Genomic DNA, 23777 nt, shown 5'->3' with positions numbered 1-23777 from the left:
TCAGTTAAAATAATCATATCTGTCTGATTTTGTTTCTGCAGGTAAAAATGATATTTTTGGAGAGATGGTACACCTTTATGCAAAACCAGGGAAATCAAATGCAGATGTGAGAGCTTTGACCTACTGTGACTTGCATAAGATCCAGCGAGAAGACCTACTAGAGGTTTTGGATATGTATCCTGAATTTTCTGATCTCTTTCTCACCAATCTAGAACTGACTTTTAATCTGAGACATGAAACCGCAAAGGTACATACAATAGGTGTTATTTTTTCTATGATTCTGCTCATGGTATACATGTTAAGTCACAGAAAAGAAAGACACCCCTGAATAATATAAGTTTTGATTCTCCTCTTACACAAAAGTTAACATATCCATAATGGTGTGAGAGCAGAAAAAGTTCCATATGATCAAAACTGGAAAATAACAAGTGAAAGGGTTATCAAAATTAAAAGCAAAACAATTGAGGCCAAATTCTGTTCAAGAAATAACTTACCTGTGTGGGTCCAGCAATGTCAACTAGACATAGCAGAAGTGAATGAGATAAATTATGTTAAACTCACAGGCTGTGGTTCAATATGCAAATAGCATTAAAAGTTTAAATCAGAGGAATTATGAATATTGTGATATGCCCATTAAAGACAGTTTTAAAATAAACATGAATATTTTAACAATGAGAAAAATTTAACACTGACAATATGTTTATCAGAAATAGAAAATAGTCATAAATGAAACCACGGTAGCCTGATACTTGTTTAATACTCCAACAAATATAGTTGTCCTGCAAATCTTGTTCCACAGTTCTGTCCTCTTGGATTACATTTCCTATATTTAAAATTAATAAAACATATGAAGGACTCTTGTTAGGACATCCCACGTTTGTCTCTCTACCCTGAACCTGCAGTGCCTCCATATGTCTCTCCCCCCACCAAAGGCTTCCTTTAGAGGACTCCCTGTCCACAGTGCCCCCTTCAAGAAAGGAGGAGGAGGAAATGTAGCTTCAGTAGAGTTTAAATCTCCAAGGAAGCTTGTCAGTCTGTATTTGGAGGGAAAAAATAAAGGGTTGACCACTGATCGAAGGGGAGGGTGCTTCTGGCTACAGGAGCGAGAGGTATTACATTAGTTTGGATAGAATAAATGAGCCCAAAGAGTCAAAGAGATTAACGAGACATTGTCGCTCTCCAACATTAAACTGGGTTAAACAAGGCTTTGTATAGCAAGACCTCAATCTTCATAGCACTATGGCAAATACATAATTTAAAAATGTGTTGCCTTTTAGTAAAGATTCAGAAAAGAATGGAGAGAATTTGCATTATTTGAAATGTAAAGTATTAAGTAAAGCTTTAATGTTAACATTATCCCTTGCTCCCTTTCCTATTAGCCATAAAGAGTTTTTAGGAGGAAACCCCTCAATTGACTATTCCATGGTATTAAAACTGCAGCAGGCAAAATACGGCTTGGGGGCTAAATCTGGCCAGCCGAGCACTTCTATCTGGACGGCCCACCTGGTTAGCAGAACATACATACATCTAGCAATGGGTTCAGCAGCCCTTCCTCCACCTTGATTTGTCCTGCAGCCAAACTGCTCCCAGGATCTTCGTGATTGCTGTGCAGAGCAGGGTATCAAGGTGAGAGGGAAGGGACTGCTAAAGTCAGGGAGTCCCCCTGTTTGTGTACTGTTATCTCTGCAGAGCATGGGTCAAGGAGAGGGACACACTGACAGTGGAGCTACTTTTGTCTGAAGTATGTGTTGTGAGTGACTGAGACATGTACCAGTCTATAGGGACAGTGCACTGTTGCTTTCTCCAACAGTCAGCTCTGCAGAGCAAGGGAGGGAGAAGACAACAGAGCATGACAGCTTTGCCTGTCTTAAAGAGACAATGCATGGCATATCTCAGAAACTTACACACTAGCACACACAGTCTGGTTACATCTTCACTGCACGGTTATTTTGGAATAAGCTATTTCAGAATAGTTATTCTTCAATGGCTTATTTTGAAATAGCACATCTACACTGCAGGGAAGACCCCAAATTAGTGCAAGGCAGGCTTCTCTAATGTAGATGTGCTATCTCGATTTAGAGCCCCAGGAGGAATAACTTAGAATGGCCCTGGTGAGGAGCTATTTCAAACTAGCATAAGTAGAGCATATACACACGCTATTTTGGAATAGGCGTTATTCTTCATAGAATGAGGTTTACAGAAATCGAAATTATTTCAAAAGAATGGAATTGCTGTGTAGATGCTCACATAGTTATTTTGGAATAACAGCCATTATTCTGAAATAACTTTGCTGGGTAGACACACCCTCTGTGTCACACACCTAGTACATGTGTCACATATCCAGTCATTGTCATACACACACAAGTATTGTGTCCCTCCACACACATACTACATCACACAGTCTGTGTCTCTCTCTCTCTCTCTCTCACACACACACACACACACACACACACACACACACACACACACACACACACACAGAGTGTGTGTGTGTGTGTGTGTGTATGTCTACACTACCCCGCTAGTTCGAACTAGCGGGGTAATGTAGGCATACTGCAATTGCAAATGAAGCCCGGGATTTGAATTTCTCGGGCTTCATTTGCATAAGCGGGGCGCCGCAATTTTTAAATCCCCGCTCGTTCGAACCCCATGCCGCATGGCTACACGCGGCACGAACTAGGTAGTTCGAACTAGGCTTCCTAGTTCGAACTACCGTTACTCCTCATTCCACGATAGAAGATGGAAAGTGCAGCTTCTGTCGCTGATGTTGAGTCTCATTTGCAATCTTACTGCTGGAAAAATATAAGCTTAATGCACAGTCTTATCAGTCACTCCACGACCTGACATGCTCATCAGGTTATTTAGGGCATGGCTTTTAACTACCTCTTTCGGGTCATGGTTTTGCGGCAGTGTTGCAAACCATGCAGTCTTTGCAGACTAAATTAGACTCTCATTAGAAGGCAAGGGAGAGAAAAGAGAAGAAATAAGTTGGGGAAGGAAAATTATACTCTGTTCTTCCAAGCCTGTGTATGATAAACTCTCACATCCCAGGCAGTGGTTGGGATTTAGTGGGAGCCAGGTAAAGGTGGTGATATAGTCTAACTCCCTCTTCTTTGGCCCAGTCTGGTCAAAACACCTTTCAGGGTTAGGATGAAGAATATCCAGGATCCCTGGAGACCATGAAGTGGCAGCTATGATGATGAAGCTTGTTCCTTTCCCTTCTCTTATCAGTGTTCTGGTACCCAGCTTTTTCCTCCTATGATCTCTTTTTTTTTAAGAACCCCAAAAGGGACTGATGAACACAATAGTCTTTCTACTCATTTTTTTTATCTGTCAATTACGCCCAATTTCAAATACCCATTTCGATTAGCTGATTTCCTGTCCCATTCTTCTCTTGTTTACCGATCATGATATAAATTGAATTATCTAAGTACTACTTTTTGCCTGGACTAATTCAGTCTTTGGCTATGTCTACACTACAAAGAAAAGTCGGAAAAAGATATGCAAATTGCGAACCGCAATTTTTCTTCCAAAAGAGGCTTTTCCAACATTTGGCCCATCTACACAGGGCCAAATGTCAGAAAAAAATCCTCTTTCAAAACATCCCTTTTTCCTCATAGAATGAGGTTTACAGGGATGCTGAAAAAATGCATCTGTTTTTCCAAAAAAAAATTCGGAAAAGCAGATGCGTTCCTTGGATGCAGCAGAGCTTTTCCAGGATACCTCTGGAAAAGCTCTGCAGTGTAGACATAGCCTTTGTCTCCCTTTAGTACCTTTTTGCTAGTGGTTATTGTGACAACTTATAAACATTCATTTTTGCTGTTGCATTCTCAATTAGGGTAAATTTGTGGCCCTAATTATCACAACATAACCCCTCTCTCTTGTTAACCAGATCTACCTAGGATTGGATATTTGTTCATAATGTCACAAAAAACTTATTTTAATCTAAGCCTATTGAGAAAAGTGGGGAAAGATACTTGGTTATTTATCCCACAGATGCCATTTTTCAAATCTTATCAGATTAAATGTTACCAAAATTACAGTTAAGTCTTCCAGATGTTAACAGTAGCTGAGAACTTACAACTTTCTTCTTTTGTAGCTAAAACAAATCTCAAACAGCTGTTGTTATAGGATTAGATGTTTAAAAACAAACCAGCTGTTATCTGTTCTTTGGATGTACGCCTAGAATAGGTAATGTTGGGGAAAAAACTCTTTCTTTTTTCTGCATATTTGCACAAACTATGAAAATGTTATAAAGAAATTGTAAATTTAGTCACCTGGAGAATTTTTTTTATCCCTTATGGCATTTTTGCCCTTCATATTGCCTTCATTTACAAAGAAGCAATAAGATGTTCTTTAGGAATTAGTTCATCAATTTTGAGCTCTTTGGTACATCCCAATGCAAAGCAGTACTCTGACAAACTGCCCACCTTTTTCACCACCAACATTTGTGGGGACAGCTTAGCCCGCCATGAGGATCTAAAATGTGGAACAAGAAAAATTGACATCACAAACAAAATAGAAAAACACAAGATAATCGTAAAAATTTGGTGCTACAACAGTCCTTTGTTCACCTAGTTTGCAATTCAATTCATAGTTAATGCAGTAGCAGCCTGAAATTATGCTAGCATCTTGCTAACAAGAGGGAGAGGAGATTACCCATGAAGGTAATTCAGTAAAAGTTTGCTTTAGAAACTTAATTTTCACAAATACAAACCATTAATTCTGGCACTTTTTAATGCTTTTGTATTAAATTTTCAAATTATTATCACTTACAGAAACTACAAACCTCAAAATCAATGGTTCTCAAACTTTTTGTATTGGTGACCCCTTTTAAACAGTAATGAGTGAAACATACACTTCCCGCCCGCCCGCCCCCCAGACGGGTGATACGTTCACCCCACCCAGACAGCTGAGGTTAGAAGGCTGGTGCCTAGGGCTGATAGCTCACAATCCCCACTTAACTATCTTGGGTCCCTCTGAGGGATCGTGACCAGTGTTCTCTGTAAGCTGTGTGTGTGTGTGTGTGTGTGTGTGTGTGTGTGTGTGTGTGTGCAGCTGCTCAAAAAAGATTCAAATGCTGCCCAGTTGATTAGCAGAGTGCCCTTACCCAGGTTTTTTGTTTCTACTGGCGGTACACATTGTTACATGTGCTGGTGCACATAAAAATTATTCCTCACATAAAAAATTATTCTGCACATGGAAAAGATTAGCGGGAACATTGGTCATGGTCAACTTTAATACATTTAACCTTTTTCTTAAGAAAATTGTACAAACATTAATGGTTTGTTTTGCATGCTTTTGATCTACATTCTGATACAGGCAGTCCCCGAGTTATGCGGATCCAACTTATGTTGGATCCGCAGTTACGAACGGGGATTTTTCGCCCCGGAGGACTGGAGCGGCGGGACACCTGGTCCCGCCGCCCGCCTCCTCCAGGGCGAGAAAAGCTGCTCCCCGTCTCCCTGGTCTGCTGGGGGAGCCAGCAGACCAGGGAGACGAGGAGCAAAGCTCCGGAGGACCCGGGCCGGACCCGCGGCGCTGATCTGGAAGCGCCGTGGTCCGGCCTGGGTCTTCCGCCACTTTGCTCCGCGTCTCCCTGGTCTGCTGGGGGGGGACGCAGCTAGTGTCCCCCCCTCCCAGCAGACCAGGGAGACGTGGAGCAAAGCCCGGGGCCTGTGGTAGAGCAGGTGGGGTGCTGCCGGTTGGTCCTGCAGCACCGCTCCTTGGCGCTACTGGACCAACCCGGCAGCACCCCAGCTGCTCTGCCCCAGGAGTCCTGATTCAGCCGCTGCTGATCAGTTTCAGCAGCGGCTGAATCAGGACGCTGGAGTGCTGCTGGGTTGGTCCAGTAGCGCCGAGGAGCGGCCACGCTACTGGACCAACCCAGCAGCACCCGAGCTGCTCTGCCCCAGGTGTCCCCAAGTCAGCCGCTGCTGAAACTGACCAGCGGCTGACTACAGGAAGCCCGAGGCAGAGTTGCTCTGCCCCGGGCTTCCTGGAATCAGCTGCTGATCAGTTTCAGCAGCAGCTGACTTGGGGACGCCTGGGGTTCTTAAGTTGAATCTGTATGTAAGTCGGAACTGGTGTCCAGATTCAGCCGCTGTTGAAACTGATCAGTTTCAGCAGCGGCTGAATCTGGATGCCATTTCCGACTTACATACAGATTCAACTTAAGAACAAACCTACAGTCCCTATCTTGTACGTAACCCGGGGACTGCCTGTACTTTTATTTCTTTTTCCTCTCCCCACCTTCTGACTTAAGAGTTAAAGGCCGAGGTTTCTCACCTTGCCCCATTTGATCCTGCACCTACCACACTCCAGTGTCCCTGCACTCCCAGTCTGTTCCTCTCCACTAGGCTTTCTGACCCCTAGTCTATCTGATCTCCCAGAAGTCCCAAGTGCCAAGTGTCTCCCCACATACCACATTCCCCCTTACCTGGCCCCGTAGGCATATTGCTCTGAGAAAAGCAACCTCTGCTCTCCCTATTGGCTGCTGACTGCTGTGGCTCTGAGCTCACTGCCCTCTGATCTGGCACTACAGCAGTCACTGGTGGGTGAAGGATAGAACTGCAGCACCTCTCCAGCAGAATGTATTTTCTGCAGAGAAATGCAGTTTGTGTGGAACATGAATTCTGCGTGTGCAGAGTGGTACAGAGTTCCCCCAGGAGTAAATAAATATAAATCAACTTTGTGGGGGAGAAAAAGCCAGTTTGCCAAGACAGCAGCTTCTGAGTATGCATTAACCCCTTAGGTACATCTTGGGTTGTCAAAAATTCATTTGGATGGAATAAATGGGCCTGAAGAGACAAAATTTGTAACAGGACCCTATCACTGCCCAACCTTTAATACTTTTTAACAAGGTTTGAGGTTGGTATTCAGAAAGCTCAGCCTGCTTTGCGTCATGGCAAACACACCATTAAAAACCTTTTAAACTTTTTTATTAAAGATACAGAAAAGTATTAAGGCTTTTGTTTTAACGATTTTCCTTGTTCCCTTTCCCTTTAATTGTGGAGAGTCTTTATTAGTACCTTAAAGTACCAATTTTCTTCCACTATTTGATCTGAGGAAGTGGGTCTGGCCCACGAAAGCTCATCACCTAATAAACCATCTTGTTAGTCTTTAAAGTGCTACATAGTCCTTTTTTTTTTGTTTCGGCTAGACCAGACTAACACGGCTACATTTCTATCACTTTACTAGAACCTGCATTCCTTCTCTCCTCTCCCACATCTGACCATCTTTTAGAAGGTATTAAAAATGGTAAAGACTGTCCTTTTGGGGGAAAAGAGAGGAAGTGAGTTGAGATGCACTCAGGGTTGACCTTATGGGTACACTACCTGGGCAGCTGCCCCATGGTCAAGGGGGAACCATCCAGCAGCACAAGAGCAAGTACTGTCAAGTGTCATGTCAGGAACTGCTCCCTGGGGTCTATGATGGGGGCAGGAGCACTCAGTGGGGGGGGGGGAAGAGAGAGCAGTGACACTGAGACACTACTCACCCTCCCCCCAATATTCCTCCACAATCCCCTAGAGGTCTGTGAGGTTGACAGCAAGGAGCAACACAAAGCACTCCATGCATCCAGGTCATTTTCCCTATCTGGGCTATGTTGTGAGGCAAGCCTCAGGAATTGCTGCTCTCTGCCCTCATCTTGCACAGCTTTGGTGAGGAAAAATGACCTGGATTCAGGCAGTGCTGATATTGCTCCTTACTCCCCCCCACATCTCGCTCACACACGCACACACGCACACACACACACGCAGAGTCCCCTAGGGGTGTATGGTAAAGCAGCATTCTGGGGGCAGCAAAGGAGTAAAGTGGGCAAGGAAAGTAAAGATGCCGGTGGTGTGGGGAGGAGGGGAGGAAGGAGTATCAAAGCCTTACATTCTAGGTAGTGCTTAAGATTTACAGAGGGGCAATGGAGGTGGCAATGTCACCTAGCTGCTGGTCTTTGACCCAGTCTGGTTAAGACTCTTTTAGGATTAGGATGGGGATTTAGAAGATAGTGGGGGTGGTAACCATGATAGTGAACCTTACTCCTTCTCCTCTTTGTATTTCAGCTAGCCAGTGCTGTGGTAGCCAGCTCACTCACCTGAGTTCCTTTTGAAGGGTGCCAAAAGGACAGGATGGGCAGAATAGCCCATACTTTCATTGTTTTATCCACTAATTAGGTCTAATTTCCAATATACCAATTTCAGCTAACTAATTTTCAGTCTTATACTACTTTTGTTTCTCAGGCATGACTTAAAACACAGGACTTGAATTATACCAATAGGCCTTTCTCTTTGGACTAATTCAGTCTTTCTGTCTCTTCCACATTTGTTGGTTATGGTGACATTTTATAACATTTTATTCACTTATCATGGTTAAGCTCACTTTTAGGAAAAAATGTGTAGGCCTCACTATCACAACACAGGAGAAGCAAGAGAGAAGCTATTACCCAGATAGCTTTGCTTTCCACATAATGCTGTAGAAGTGCACCTAGCCATGTCCAGAAAACGTGGACCTAACTGCCCAGTGGCCCCTTTTTAGTTGTGTATTCGAAAAAATAGTTTAGGTTTAATTATTCCGGATATAAGTCAAGTTATACCAAGTTTTCCAGTATATTTTAAAGTAGAATTAATACAGCCTTAGTGTGCAAAGACCTCTTCATAGTTCTTTATTCCTGAATTCAAGCTGAGATATGGGCAACAGAGGCCACTGGGATTTCATATGCAAATGCTGGGCAAGAGGGTTGCTGATCAGCAAAATACAAACCAGAGAGGTGTTACTTATGTTCCAGTTTAAAAAATATTTATATTTAAAAGTCACTTTATAGTACAAATCATGTTCTTTTTGAAGCTGAGTCTTCTTTCATCAAAATTGTATTATTTTCTTTGCAAAATTTCCTTTTTGTGCATATTATATCTCTGCTTTGGAAAGATCATCACTGTTATTTAAATGTTAGATGTAACATACTTTCCTGATACATCAAAGCTAGACCTGAAACGGCATATTTGAGAGCTTCTTGAGCAAAGGTGAGCAAGATATGGCCTGCAGGTCTGACAAACTGTTTGATCCAGCCCACGACCTGCCCTATTGAGACCCTGAGGCTGTTCAAAACAGCTGGTGGCTTCCCTCTGCTGAGGGTGCAGGGCACCTTGAGGGAGCTGCCAGCCATTTTGAACAGTGAGGCAAGCCCCTGGCAGGAGAGCAGGGGGTGAGAGACCTGCTTCCAGCCTCCAATAGGCCTGGGGTGAGGGAGGGTGCGAAGTCTCCTCCCATCCCCCACCAGGGACACATAGTGCACAGAGTGAACCACCAACTATTCACAATGGGTGGTGGTTTCCTCTAGGTGCTGCGTGACCCTGGTGGGAGTGAGAGACTTTGCACACTCCCCCGCTCCTAGCTCTAGCTGCAATGATTGGCCAGGGGGCAGAGTGGTGTGCAAAGTGTCTTGTTTCCCCCCCCCCCCCCCGGATGCATGGCCCTGAGCAGCACATAGAGGGAACCTCCTTGAGCAGCCTAGGGCTGCTGCAGGAGGGAGCCTGCCTCGGGGACCCTGTTGGCCTGCTGGCTGGGAGCCACCTAAGGTAAGTGACTCCTGGCCAGAGCCTGCCTCCCGCAACCCAGCTCCCTGCCCCAGGTCACTGCCCTCTGCTGCCCTAGGTCACAATTCAAAACCTATGCACACACATCCTGCCCTGGTTTGCAATTCCCTCCCAGACCCTGCACCCTCTCCTACACTACTTCCCCAACTCAAAATTCACTCCTGCACCCCTACTCCCTCCCAGACCCTGCATCCCAATCTTTTGCTCCTGGTCATAACCCCCTACTTCACCCAAACTCCCTCTCAGACTGTCTCCTACAGCCCAGTCCCCAACCCCAAGCTCCCTTCTACTCCCAACCTCCATCCCAAACCCCGTACCCCCTCTAGAGAAAATTGCAGCCCTTGACCACTTTCCAGAATCATGGAGTGGCCCCCATCAAAAATTATTGCCCACCTCTGTTCATGAGGATCAAATTAGTTATGAATGACAAGGCAGAGTAAGCAGCTATTTCCTGTACTTCCATCTCTATAATGTTTTATAAATATTTTTCTATTTGGAGGCTCATTGAGAGTTAAAATGAAATTCTATCAATCATGTGTGTCAAAAATCCTTGATGTAGAACCCAAAGACAGTCCCCTCCCACCAATTCCCTCCACCCCACACACATTAGCTTCTTCAAGATGTTTCCATTGCCATAAGCTATTGCTTATAACTGCTTTATCCTCATCCCTCAAGTGAAGATTCAACTAGAGACACCTTTGGGGCTCCACATGGTGGGAAGACACCCATGCCTAGGAGCTTGTGGAAACAGGGTCTTAACTAGTAATTCGCTGATTATGGTAATTCTCAAAATAATATGTAAATGATGCAATCAGCATGTTTGTGACCAATGTGCTTTTGGAAACTCTATGCAGTCCCAGTTTTATTTGGCCAAGAGATGCCTGTGCCTGTCTATCCCTGAACTAGTTCTACCTTCTTTTCTTTCCTCCATTATTCCAACCATGGGTACCATTGTGAAGTCCATCTAAACCTTAATTCTTCAGGACTACAGTGACAGTGGTAGCAATAGCAGTAAATGTTTCAACACCCCTTTGTCCCAGCCCAGTCACATGACCAAGCAACGTACCTGATAGGCATTCCTTCCAGTACGAGGAAGGAAAGTGGATCCAAAGCCCATTCTTTGTGCATATTCACACACTGCACTGTCTTCATGACATATTATTTGTTTTTAAATACATTGTCAGCATGTTAGTGACACCAAAAAAAACAAACCCTTCAAATGTTCTAAATGCTTCTTGAAACCATTTCTGCCACAAAAATCAGAAGCTGGAACTTCAAGTAGACAACAACATAAGATAAAAAGAGACACCACAATTTTCAGCTACAGAAAAAATATTTCAATGAGCTGAATCAGAGAAGGAGGAAGGGAGGGTCTGGACAGAAAATAGAGTAAAATACATGGTGTTTATCAACCTGATATTTATTGTTGTAAAACGTAACCTTTTTAATCATTACTATGTAATTAAACATCACAGCTAATTATAATCAGTTACCACATTACTGCCTGCAATAATACACATTCTTTGTAAGAGCTTATTTTAATTTTTTTTTTCTTATTTAACTTCACAAAGCTTTGTTACTTAGAATACCATTCCAAGAAGCTTAGGAGCTGATGACAACACACTCATGCATTATAACAAACTAATTTGTCTGGACATTATTATTTCCCCATTAGATGGTGACACTGTAGAATTATTCCATCCAGATGATAATTTTATTATTAATATTGGTCTATGCCAATAGTGTTTCCAGTTGATCCAGACTGAGGAGTGTAATCTTGCCTTCCTTAAAACTGGAACATGATTAACAGTCAATCGCCTATTGATAATATGCTGTTTTCAAATGGGACTAATCTGTCATTGCATTACATGTTTCATTTAATCAAGGCTGATCTCATAATAAGATCACAAACCACTAATGATTCGGATGGAGATAACTGCAAACTTCGAAGAAGGAAATTGTCTTTTGAAAGTGAAGTAGAGCAAGGTAATTAACTTAATGTCTTATATTAAATAGACAGCACTGGGACATTATTCATTGATATTTACTAAGGTATCCTTTTCACTGGGTATCCCAGATACATGAAGGTTCCATGGCAGCAATTACTTGTGAGCTACTCATGGTTTTGTTGCCCAACAGGCAGGGAGTTCTCTGCAGTGGCTCTGAAAATAATCACACACGGACATGGATATCAGCTCCACCTTCCCAGGGCTCCTCAACCATCACTATAGATCCCATTTCTATATAATCATATCCTAGAATATCATTCTAGATTCTAGTCAACTGGATTTTTATTAGTAGCATTATTGTTTTTTCTTCCAATAAATAGTAATGTTGAGTTTGATACAGGCTAGTGTTTCTCAGTTCCTGTGATACCCCGGGAATTATAGTATTTAGTTTGCAATGTACAGTATCTATGCTCGGCCTAGATGAATTTGTGCCTCAACTGGCAATGTGCAAATGAGTCTCTTGGCAGGTCTTAGGGTGGCATTTTCTACACTTAAAAGTAACATAAAAGGCTATGGGAGTAATCATAATGGAGAGGAGTACTTGGCCAAAGATTAACTCTTGTCACCAACATGAAGAGATCACAAATACCAAGGGCTTTGGTTAGAACAGCAGTACTCACGAGGGGAGCTAAATTAAGACTTGTATGACTTTCTTTGGAACTGGGTGAATCCAAATCTTTAATTTTGGTGTGGGTGTCCAATTATTTATTTGAGAAATCAAAGTTTCTGGCATTTGTCCCATTCTGCCTTTCGTGTTCCATTGTTAAAGGCCAATCCTATATGCAGGGCAGCACTAGTTTGGGAGCCAAAGACTTGCTGATGATAAATAAAGGACAGGTAAAGTGCTGGAAGAAGGACTTTAGCCCAGTGTGTGCCTGGCTAAAATCATGTTACCATGTCATCAAAGAAGCATCTTTGAGGCAGTAAGCCACAGTGACACCTCTGACAGGAAAATTTCCCCATGAAATATTTTATCTGCTCATTATAAGAATCTATTGACAGAGGTGCCTAACCTGGATAACCTTCATGTTTCCTATGAGAGAACCGACCCTGCCACCTACATAATATGCAAGTGATGTGCCAGACTATGCCGCCTGTGGAATTGTGAATAGCCTGCTCAGATGCCGGGGGTGGCAAAACCTATATGTGGTAGCTTTACTGGTAGTCTTTGCCTGCTAAATTATGAGTCTCACTAAGCAGTCTCCTGATTCTTGGCATTCTTTCACAATGCTTTTGACAGGATGTCATTTGCCACCGTTTTGTCAATGAAAATAGCATGTCATGGGGAGAGAAGAGAAATGAATGGTACCCTACCCTTCAATTCTGTTAATTCTGTTATCTGGCTGGCTGAGTCACACTGGAGAGAGAAACTCCATCTCTAGAGAAGGGGACACAAAAGAGAAGAGAGGGTAACCAGGGAGTGTGTATAGTTTTGGTTCAACCAGCACACTTTTTCCCTGCCCTGTGGCAAAACTGTAACAGAGTAGTGGTGCACATGGAATCCACATACATTGTTATTCTGTTGCCTGTCCCTGGGCCTTTGTTGTTCTGTGAAGAACTATGGCAGTTCTACTGATTTCAAGGCCTTCCACATCTCAGGGAAGATGTTAGAACATAATTTGGCTCATTATAACTTAGCCCTCCATAATCAGTTTGGAACAGATTCTATGAAGTAATTTAGGAGATGTATAGCACATTTCTGATCAATATCATTACTGTCTAGATAAAATGTGACCTAAAGATTACTTTTAAAGGTAATTTTCTAGCTTCACAACTATAAACTCTAACATCTAAGCATCCATCCATGCTGTTATGAGGCTCTGAAGCTATAAATCTCAGTAAAGTCTTAATGATTTATACAATCAGTTGTTTGTGTTGCCCCTTCAGTATGGTACTGAACTTAGATTCTTTATCTTAATGAGGGGGAGCTCTTTTTAATAGAAATATAGAACTCATGCTTGTGCTTCCCATTTAGCTGTTGACCAAGTAGCAAATTATGCTGTTTGAAATTGCACTTTTCCCTCTTTGGTGTGAGCATACAGTAGTTTCAGATCTTCTCCCCTGTGGACTGCTAAACATAGATTTGTGTTTCTCTCTCCCTTCAGTTCATGTAAGTCTGATTTAGACCTTGTTGCCCTGGTAACTCTTTTTTTCAACAGCTTCATAGTTTCATCAGGGATTTACACAATATCTCACAACTCTTTATGATTTATCTCCAGTATGTACTTTCTTCCTTTCCTAGAAATGGGACAATTAATTCAGTCAAGGTAGTTTATGATTTGCTGAACCAAGCACTTTACTCTCTTGTGGGTGAAGTAAAACTGTCTTACTCCACCTCTAACACATTTCCAGCATATTCTAGATGAGTCACCATGTATCTGATCTTAGTTATGTATGGGCTCTGTCATTGTTTATTTCTTAATCGCTCACCCTCAGTCCCAGAGAGCTATGTGGTGCAGCACTACCTGCAATTCTGTAGCCCAGCCAGAGTCTGGTTACCAAGAGCAATTGGAATCCTGAGAGAGACCATTCTAGAGTTGCCACATGTCCACTACCTGGCAGCTTTACCCTCAGACTTCCCAGGGGATTCCATGATTCTTATCCCAGCCCAGCCTTTGGGAATAGTGTTGTAGTCCCTGTGCATATGCAGGCACCACCAGAGAAGCCTGTTGCTACAGATGACTGACAGTCATCCACAGGTATTCTTACCAAGATTGCATGTCCCAACAGTGCTATTGGTTGAGAGTTTGTAAGCAGAGCTGCCAGACAGGGTGACACTTTCTCCTCAACCTAAACAGGTGAGAGGCAGTGGGGTAGTATAGTACCTTCCCTGCCCTTTTATCCCCTGACCCACACACAGGGGAAGGTTTTTTTCTTTTCACATTTCCTCCTCTCTCTCCCTCTCAACTGCTTAGTTGACGTTATCCCAATCTCAGGGCCTACTGGGCCAGGAGAAGGGGACAGGATTCAGAAGTGCTGAAGAGTCCTTCTACTCCCCCCACCTATGCTGGCCCAGGCCATCTTCAGACTCAATAAAGCCAGCCTGAAAATCCTCTGCGCCATAAGTGGCATAAAGAAAGTCACTGCAGTGAAGTCATGACAAGAATTTAGACCTGACAGTTTATATCCATGTGTATTAGGGCTTTGAAAAAACACACTTCTAGTCTACTAGTCAGAATCCCTACATCATTATTCACTCTGGTGTGAGTTACTTTTGTTTATTAACACTGACATTGATGGTGTCTCTAGGAACTTCACCTCATTGGGTCCATTCCAGCATCTAATCATTTATACCATGAAGAGATGTTCTCCATGTTACCCTGGTATTCATTCTGCCCTTACCTGAAGTTATCAGATGCTTTGGTTGTGACCAGGCATGCACCCAGAAATAGGGTAAATCCCAAAAGGCAATCAGATGTGAACACTATGCATTCCAAGCAGAAAATTACTCCAGGAAGGATGATCATGTTAAGTACACCCTCTTAGATGTAGTAACTGGAATGCAATGCTGATATCCTCGATGTAAACAGAATAACTCTATACCAGGCCCACCAATGTGGTGAAGCAGGGGACAAGTGGGCAACTGCCCAGGGCCTGGCAATTCAAAAGAGCCTGGGACTCCCAGCTGCCACCACTACTATGGCAGCAATCGGAGCCCATGGCCCTTTAAATCGACACTGGAGTGCCCATGCAGCATGCTTCGGGCGGCTCTGAGAGCTGGCACCAGCCCCAGCCCTGCCCCTTCTGCTTGAAGCCCCACCCTTACCAAAAGCAAGGAGCTGGGGCTCAGCAAGTCTGTCAGTCCCTGACACTGGATTTTCATCAGTGTAAGAGAGATCAAAATCTGGCCCATTCCTCTAATCTTTAGAGTGAACAGAATTTAGTGAGAGTCGTATTGCTCTATGATTACTTTTGATTCAGGTAGTTTAATATAGTTTTTGTGTCAACTTATTTGCAACCAGTCCAGGAGGAGGCACTTAACTCTTGACAGGGAATATTTATTGTCTTGGGTTTCATTTTAAGAGCCCACCAAAGGAAATCCGTCTGACTCCTACTGACTGCATTCACCTGGATAGGAAGCAAGAAGTGTGTTCCTCAAATCCTATGTTTTACAAAGAATCCCTGACAGCAAAATTATAAGAGCATGTCTACACAGCAAGGCTAAAGTCAAATTAAGCTACACAACTTCAGCTATGTCAATTGTGTAGCTTATGTCAAAATAGCTTAACTCAGCTTTTGGTGCTGTTTACACAGCAGGAAGTTGAAGGAAGAATACTCTTCCTTCGACTTCCCTTATTCTTCATGAAATGAGGGTTACCATGAGCGGAAGTAAGAAGTCCCCAGTTCAACATTATTTTGAAATAAAGGTTTGTAGTGCATACATACACTATGTTATTTCGAAATAACATCAGTACTCTGTGTAGACGTACCCTAATAGTCAGGTAGTCCATCACATCCATCTGCTCCTATTGCAGCCTGTGCCAGATTAACTCATCTCCTTCAAGAGCCTGATACTGAAGCACTTCTCCCATGAACTGTAGCCTTCTGGATAAGGATGTTAAAATGCAAGTATCAGGCTAATCATATAGTTGATACAATTTGTATTGACTATACTATTAGTCAGTAGGACCCCTCTGCAGAGCCATAGCAGTTGTAGCTCCAGGAGCCAGCTTGAGCTGAAACTGAGCAGTCCAGGCTTGTGCTGGCTCCAGGAGCCATCTGCGCTGCGACTCTGCATTTTAAATGTAGAAACAGCTGCCAGGCTCTTATTACATTTAAAATCAAGAGGCACAGCAATCAGAACAAGCTAGAACTGCTTGGCCCTGTCTGCCACAAACAGGGGCTGGTGCTGGAGCAGCCTCTGATCCTGGTGACCAGGGTGGCCATGGACGGGGGCTGCTGCCAAGCAGTCTCTGTTCTCGGTGGATGAGGCTGGCCACCATGAACAGTGGCTGCTCCGGAACCAGCCCCTGTTTGTGGTGAGGAAGTTAAGTATTGGGTAATTGACTATTCGATTAGTTGGTAGGCACCTCTGCCTTTGAAGTGTAGCAACAGCCCTACAGAAAGGAAAATCTTTATGGAAATGTTATCTATCCTATATTTGCCTGCTGTGTCCCATTTGCTGAGTATATACACTGTGGGTGCTATAAAATTACACACCAAAAAGCAGTAGTGAAAGAGCACTAGTAAGGTTGCAAAGTCAGGCACTCAAAAGTTAGGAAATACCAAATTAAGGCTCTCTGTGCGACTTTAATTCAAACCCCTTGTATCTGTGCATCATAACAAACTTTAGTTCCATGATCACATACTATTATCCAGGACTATTCAATGCATAGAATACATGATGCTCATTAGTAAATTGCCAGGCCCGCTGATGGGGGAAGGAGAGGGAGGAGGGTAGGAGGGGCAAAAAGGACAATTGCCTTAGGGCCTGGTGATTCAAAGCAACCTAAACTCCAACTGCTGCAGGAATGGCTATACCCCAAGCCCTTTGAATTGTCATCAGCACATTCCAGACATCTCTTAGAGCTGCCTGGGGAAGTGGGGGTACTGTGCAGCTCACTCCAGGCAGTACTGAGGCAGGCATAGCAGTCTAGATGGCAACTCCCAGCCCCGCCCCTTCAGTCTGAGGCCCCACACCTTCCAGGAGTGTGGAGCTGACCCCCAACTTGGCCTTCAGCCTGGGATAGCTCTCAGCTCCCCTTTACGTAGCTACTCAGTTTTTGTTTTCTCCTTATTCTTCAATAGGCGTCATTTAGGGTGTGTCTAGACTACATGCCTCCGTCGACGGAGGCATGTAGATTAGCCAGATCGGCAAAGGGAAATGAAGCCGCGATTAAAATAATCGCGGCTTCGTTTAAATTTAAATGGCTGCCCCGCTCTGCCAATCAGCTGTTTGTTGGCAGATCGGGGCAGTCTGGACGCGACGCGCCGACAAAGAAGCCTTTCTTGATCAGCACAGGTATGCCTCGTGAAACCAGGTTTACCTGTGCCGATCAAGAAAGGCTTCTTTGTCGGCACGCCGCGTCCAGACTGCCCTGATCTGCCGACAAACAGCTGATCGGCAGAGCGGGGCAGCCATTTAAATTTAAATGAAGCCGCGATTATTTTAATCGCGGCTTCATTTCCCTCTGCCGATCTGGCTAATCTACATGCCTCCGTCGACGGAGGCATGTAGTCTAGACGTACCCTTACTGTACACTTTTCAAACCCTGCTTTGAAGACAGAATAATTAATTTCTTCATGAGTCTTTCTGTGGCATTTATTACTGTAGTATTGGAGTACTACACAAACTTTAATTTATCTTCACAACATCCTTGTGAAAGGTGGTGGTGGGGGGAGATTTTATCCTTGTTTTACAAATGGAGAACTGAAGCAAAGAGATTGAAGATCAAAAGTTACCCCATTAATTTGGCTGCAAATTTGAGATGCCTCTCACTCAGAGTTTGGAGTTCTTAGCAGTAGACAGCACTTTTTATATTCAAAAAAATGGCACTTATGGATTTAACTGAAGGAGGGTATGTCTACACTACCCTCCTAGTTCGAACTAGGAGGGTAATGTATGCATACCGCACTTGCTAATGAAGCCCGGGATTTGAATTTCCCAGGCTTCATTAGCATAAGCGGGGAGCCGCCATTTTTAAATCCCCGCTGCTTCAAACCCCGTGCAGCGCGGCTACACGGGGCTCGAACTAGGTAGTTCGGACTAGGGTGCCTATTCCGAACTACCGGTACACCTCGTTTCACGAGGAGTAACGGTAGTTCGGAATAGGCACCTAGTCCGAACTACCTAGTTCGAGCCCCGTGTAGCCGCGCTGCACGGGGTTCGAAGCAGCGGGGATTTAAAAATGGCGGCTCCCCGCTTATGCTAATGAAGCCCGGGAAATTCAAATCCCGGGCTTCATTAGCAAGTGCGGTATGCATACATTACCCCGCTAGTTCGAACTAGCGGGGTAGTGTAGACATACCCGGAGAGAGTGCTCAGCACCTCTGCAAATCTGGCTGCCTGGTATCAAGTTAGGCATCAAAAAAACAAGGAACACATATTTAATGATCACCTGTGAAAAGTTTGCTTTAGGTGAGAGTTGGCTTAACATCAGATAGGAATTCTGTGAAAGAGACAGAGAGAGAATCCAGTTCTCCACAACAGCATTCAGCTGTCATCCATGAGACCCTCCTTTCTCCTTCTGTAATCCCCTGTCTCATTCACTACACACTTTTCACTTTAGGCAAGATAAAAGTCTCCTTTATAACAGAACACCAGTTCATTGCTAGAGCATGCCCATCCTGCACATACAGATCCTGTGGGAAAAAAATTTGATCATGGAATTAAAGATTGTAGGATCATGCATAGACACAAGCAGGGATGAATTAATATTGAACAGGCAACCTTAAATCTAGCATTTCCTAACTTTTGAGTCCTAGTCTTTGCAATCTTAATAATTTTCTTTTTGTTTAAAAAAAGCAAACTTAAAAAATAGAAATTCCATCATGTAATACCATAATGACACCCAGAGGGTCATCAGCAAGGTTGCAGCTTTTAAATCCACCGCACAGATCTTTGCTACTTGAGCTAATGGAGTAACTGATAGCAGTAGTAGGCTGTTCTCTTCTGTGTGGACCAACACTGGAGGGGGATGTGACACTTTGCCAGATATTTACTGACAGCAGAGTAATAGTAGGACTCAGAAATCTTTGGTTCCATTCCAGGCAAAACAACATATTTTCCCCAGCCTCTTTCTTGGAAACAGATTAACTGTTTTGGCAAAAATTATTCACATAAATTCAGCCCAAGATAGACACCCAGAATGCAAAATTTCAGCTTGAGCAGTTAGTTTGGCAACATTATAAGTAACTGAAAATATGATGTTCACATGGGAAGTTTTGTGTAATCTTAATAATAGGCAACCCTATCTGTCCACCTATATTAATGAAGTAGGCTTACTCTGATAGCCCAAAAGAGGTATTTTGTCATCATTCCTTCATTCTTTGTAAGTCAGTGGTAAACTCTCATTGGCTTCAGTGGATGCAATGTATGGTAGCTTTCAACCCTGCAGAAAAATATTTATGTATTTTAAAATATATTTGTGTAGGTGAGGGCTAACTTGTTTCCAATTAACCTAAAAGGATAGAGATCTCTGAATAATAAAAATTGTAAGTGAACCCACACTGCTGGTTGCAATTATACCAAATATTAATGAGCTAAGGACCCAATTTGCTTTTGTTCAGCAAAGAGAGGAAATGCCTTCCTACTTCCTTCATGCAGCATGGATCCCAAAGGTGTAAAGTAGAGATACATCAAGATCTACAGTAGGCAAGGGAGACCCACATGAATACCCTGTACCTCTGCTTTGCCTTTTCACCTCTTTACCTCCCACTGGTCCCTGGACAGCACAGCTCCTGAAGTCACTGCCTCCTGTGGCAGCTGTTCACAAACACAATCTTAATAACCCAGAGGGTGAAGCAACACCAGTTAATACTGCTTTTAGGTATGCAAACTTGTAGTTATTTTACCCGCAGGTCTGAGAAGGAGGGAGAAGGGAAAGAACGTTAGCTGGTTTCCCTAACCCTTTTTAATCCCTCCAAGCTACAGAGCTGGAATCCCAAAGAGAAGATGTTTAGCTTCCCATAAAGGAAGAATGTCCCCTTTCTGCAATAGGTTCTACATCACAAGCATGGTGGTGCCACGTTATCAGTGGAAAAGACAGATTAAAAATCCAAGAATTTTGCTGACATTAATATTAGCCATAGAAAAGCAAAGATCTAAAATACTTTTTCCTCCCATGAAAAGAAAAATATTTAACTAACTTTTATTGAGAATAGTATGAACCAACTTTCTCAGGCAATCAGTTTCCAAATAGTCTTTCTGACTTTCCTTCCTTAGTGTAAGTCAGATAGGGTACATCTACATAGCAACGTTATTTCAAAATAACTAGCATTATTTTGAAATAACTTAGTCCACATCTACACAGCAGGCAGTTATTTTGAAATAATGTTGAAATACTGTCAAGCTGAAGGACTTTTTACTCCAACTCCTGTAACCCTCTTTGTACAAGTAAGGGAAGTTGGAGGAAGAGTGCTCTATTTCGAAATAAATGCTGTGTAGATAGCACCAAAACTTGAAATAAACTGTTTCAAAATAAGCTACACAATTGTCGTAGCTCAATTTCCATAGCTTATTTTGAGTTAAATCCTGCTGTGTAGATGCGCCTATACTGAATGCAGATCTGGTGCCACACCCAACAATATCTGAGCATTCCTGGGGTCCAGGGAGACAGCTGGAGAGAAGTGGAAGTGAGTGGAAGTGTTTCTTTGCTTGAAACATCTACATGTTAAACTTTTTATGGATTTAAGGTTTTTCTCTCTTCTAATGGGAGCAGTCATTATAAGTATTTTGTGCCAACATAAGTTTTAAGCCTATCTCTCATCTTTTAAATATTGCTATGATACCTATTGATACAGTATGTCACTCAATGAGGTAAATTAGCTGGTGGAGTTCAAAGTGGATTCTTCTCTCAAGTTCAAGAAACTTTTCTAGTTCATATGTGTGTGCACAGATGTTAGTGTGTTCTTGTTTTCTGCTATGGTAGGTTTGCTTTGGCAAACACAGGAGAGTCTAGCAATGCATTCTAGAAATGGCAAGGATTATGGTTAGTTTTCTCTCTTCTAATATATTGTCTGAAAGCCAAGCAGTTCTTTCTGGGAATGTTTTATCTTAATTTCTCATTAATTTCGTCTGAAAGCTTAGGTGCAATGGCTCAGAACAGAACAGCCCCATAGGAAGGTAGATAACACAGCCAGGCTTAGGTCAAGGTCTCATCATCTAAATGGGTCATAAAAACATAAATGTGGTATCATTGTGAAATTCATCTCTGAATGAATCCATGATGATTTCAGGATTTTTCACATTCCTCATTTTTATTACCAAACATGAAAATCTGGAATCACTTTTAGTTCCCCAATTTGAAGCTATTTCTGCAATTACTTTAACACCATTCATTTGAACTTAGCATTCTCTTTCATTATGACCAGAGATTGTGTCTATAACTTTTTATCATTTAAAGACAAGGAATTTCTGCACAACAAAATCCCACATTAAAATATGAGATGCTTTAAGCCAACAAAAACAAAGAGAGGTTGCCTCGCTGTCCTTAATTCTCACTCTGCTGGGTGTAGATAGTGTGGAACATCTGAGATATAAAATTACCTGTTGTTCAGAGACCTTTGCAGTATTCAATCACATTAAAGTTGGTTAAGGACAAAGTTTGAGGCTTAATGCTGAATTTCACAGCTTTTGTCAGCTTGCTTGAGAGCCACAGAGCCAAATGTTCTACCTGGTCATAATTACTTTTCCATTTTTGCACTCACAGCTAGGACTTTTGGATGTCTAAGAACCAAACTCCCCCACAGATCAGGTACTTACACATCTAAATTCCCTAATTAGTCATCAGAAATGGTTTGGCAGAAAAACTAAGTGACAGGGGAGGGATCACATGAGGATTGCCTGTTGTGATCCCTCCCTCTGGGGCATCGGGCATTGGCCACTGTCAGTAGACAGAAAACTGGGCTAGATGGACCTTTGGTCTGACCCAGTATGGCCGTTCTTATGTTTTTAACTGCAGATATTTGCATCTGCAAATATGTGTGCAAAAGTGGAGGCCAGCATATTCTACTTCCACTGGAAAATATATCTACTTGAATCTTTCAAATAATGGTATCTTCCATAATAATGCTTTACCATAGTGTATTCCATCTGAGGATTTCAAAGTTCTTTACCAAAATGAATGTGTTAAAATTCAACAGCCCAGTAAACGAGGCATGCACTGTTGTGCATTTTATATGATAGTACAGTTATTTCTGATGAAACAGATACTGAGGGTATGTCTAGACTGTGGCTAGAGATCTAGACCTCTGAGAGGGCCCAAGAGCTTGATGGACAGTGCTAGCCTGAATGTCTGCACTTCAATAAAACATCCCCTTATCCTGAGCCCTGCAAGCATGAGTCAGTTGGCCAGGGCCAGGCATGGGCATATATTTGCAATGTAGATATACTGGCTATGTCTACACTGTAAGGTTTTTGCGCAAAAACCTGTGGAGCGTCCACATCTCAAATGCGCTTTTGCGCAAGTAAATCAGCAGTAAAATGGCAGAACAGAGGGCATTTTCTGGTGTAGGTAAACCTCCTTTTACGAGGCATAACTCCTTTTTGTGCTACAGCTGTTGTATAAAAAAGCATGTGTGGACACTCTGCAGGGGTTTCTTATGCAAATAGAGTCTATCCAAAAAAGCACAGGTGCTCTGATGGCCATTCTGTGAATGGCCATCAGAGCTTTCTTGTGAAAAAGCGTCCATGCAGTGTGGACGCTCTCTTGTGCAAAAGCGCATCATCACCAAAGCAATGCACTTTGAGGTGTGGATGTGTTTTTTGTGCAAGAAGTTTTTGCACAAGAACTCTTCCACAAAAGATGACTTGCGCAAAAACCTTGAAGTGTAGACGTAGTCACTGTGAGTTAAGACATTTCTCTAAATCAGAGCAGAGATGGGGACAGGAAGCAGATCCTGGAATGCACAGTGTAGGATTTGAATCATAGAATCATACAATACTAGGACTGGAAGGGACCTCGAGAGGTCATCAAATCCAGTCCCCTGCCCTCATGGCAGGACCAAATACTGTCTAGACCATCCCTGATAGACATTTATCTAACCTACTCTTAAATATCTCCACAGATGGAGATTCCACAACCTCCCTGGGCAATTTACTCCAGTTTTTGACTACCCTGACAGTTAGGAACTTTTTCCTAATGTCCAACCTAAACCTCCCTTGCTGCAGTTTAAGCCCATTGCTTCTTGTTCTATCCTTAGAGGCCAAGATGAACAAGTTTTCTCCCTCCTCCTTATGACACCCTTTTAGATATCTGAAAACTGCTATCATGTCCCCCTTCAGTCTTCTCTTTTCTAAACTAAACAAGCCCAGTTCCTTCAGCCTTCCCTCATAGGTCATATTCTCTAGACCTTTAATCATTCTCGTTGCTCTTCTCTGGACCCTCTCCAATTTCTCCACATCTTTCTTGAAATGCGGTGCCCAGAACTGGACACAATACTCCAACTGAGGCCTAACCAGCACAGAGTAGAGCGGAAGAATGACTTCTCTTGTCTTGCTCACAACACATCTGTTAATGCA

At 42.9% G+C, this 23777-nt stretch overlaps 1 protein-coding gene across 1 annotated transcript in view; it reads left to right on the top strand.

Moving 5' to 3' along the window:
• Positions 1–23777, top strand: part of KCNH7 (potassium voltage-gated channel subfamily H member 7) — a 410475-nt gene that overhangs the window by 369353 nt on the left and 17345 nt on the right. Inside the window, exons 12-13 of the mRNA XM_089779738.1 lie at positions 42–247; positions 11474–11573. Coding sequence (XP_089635864.1) covers positions 42–247; positions 11474–11573 — 306 coding nt within the window. The remainder of the gene's footprint in view (positions 1–41; positions 248–11473; positions 11574–23777) is intronic.

The sequence above is a fragment of the Pelodiscus sinensis genome, chromosome 7, assembly GCF_052426305.1.
Source record: "Pelodiscus sinensis isolate ZL-2025 chromosome 7, ASM5242630v1, whole genome shotgun sequence".
NCBI lineage: Eukaryota > Metazoa > Chordata > Testudines > Trionychidae > Pelodiscus > Pelodiscus sinensis.
This window is presented reverse-complemented; position numbering and strand designations above follow the sequence as displayed.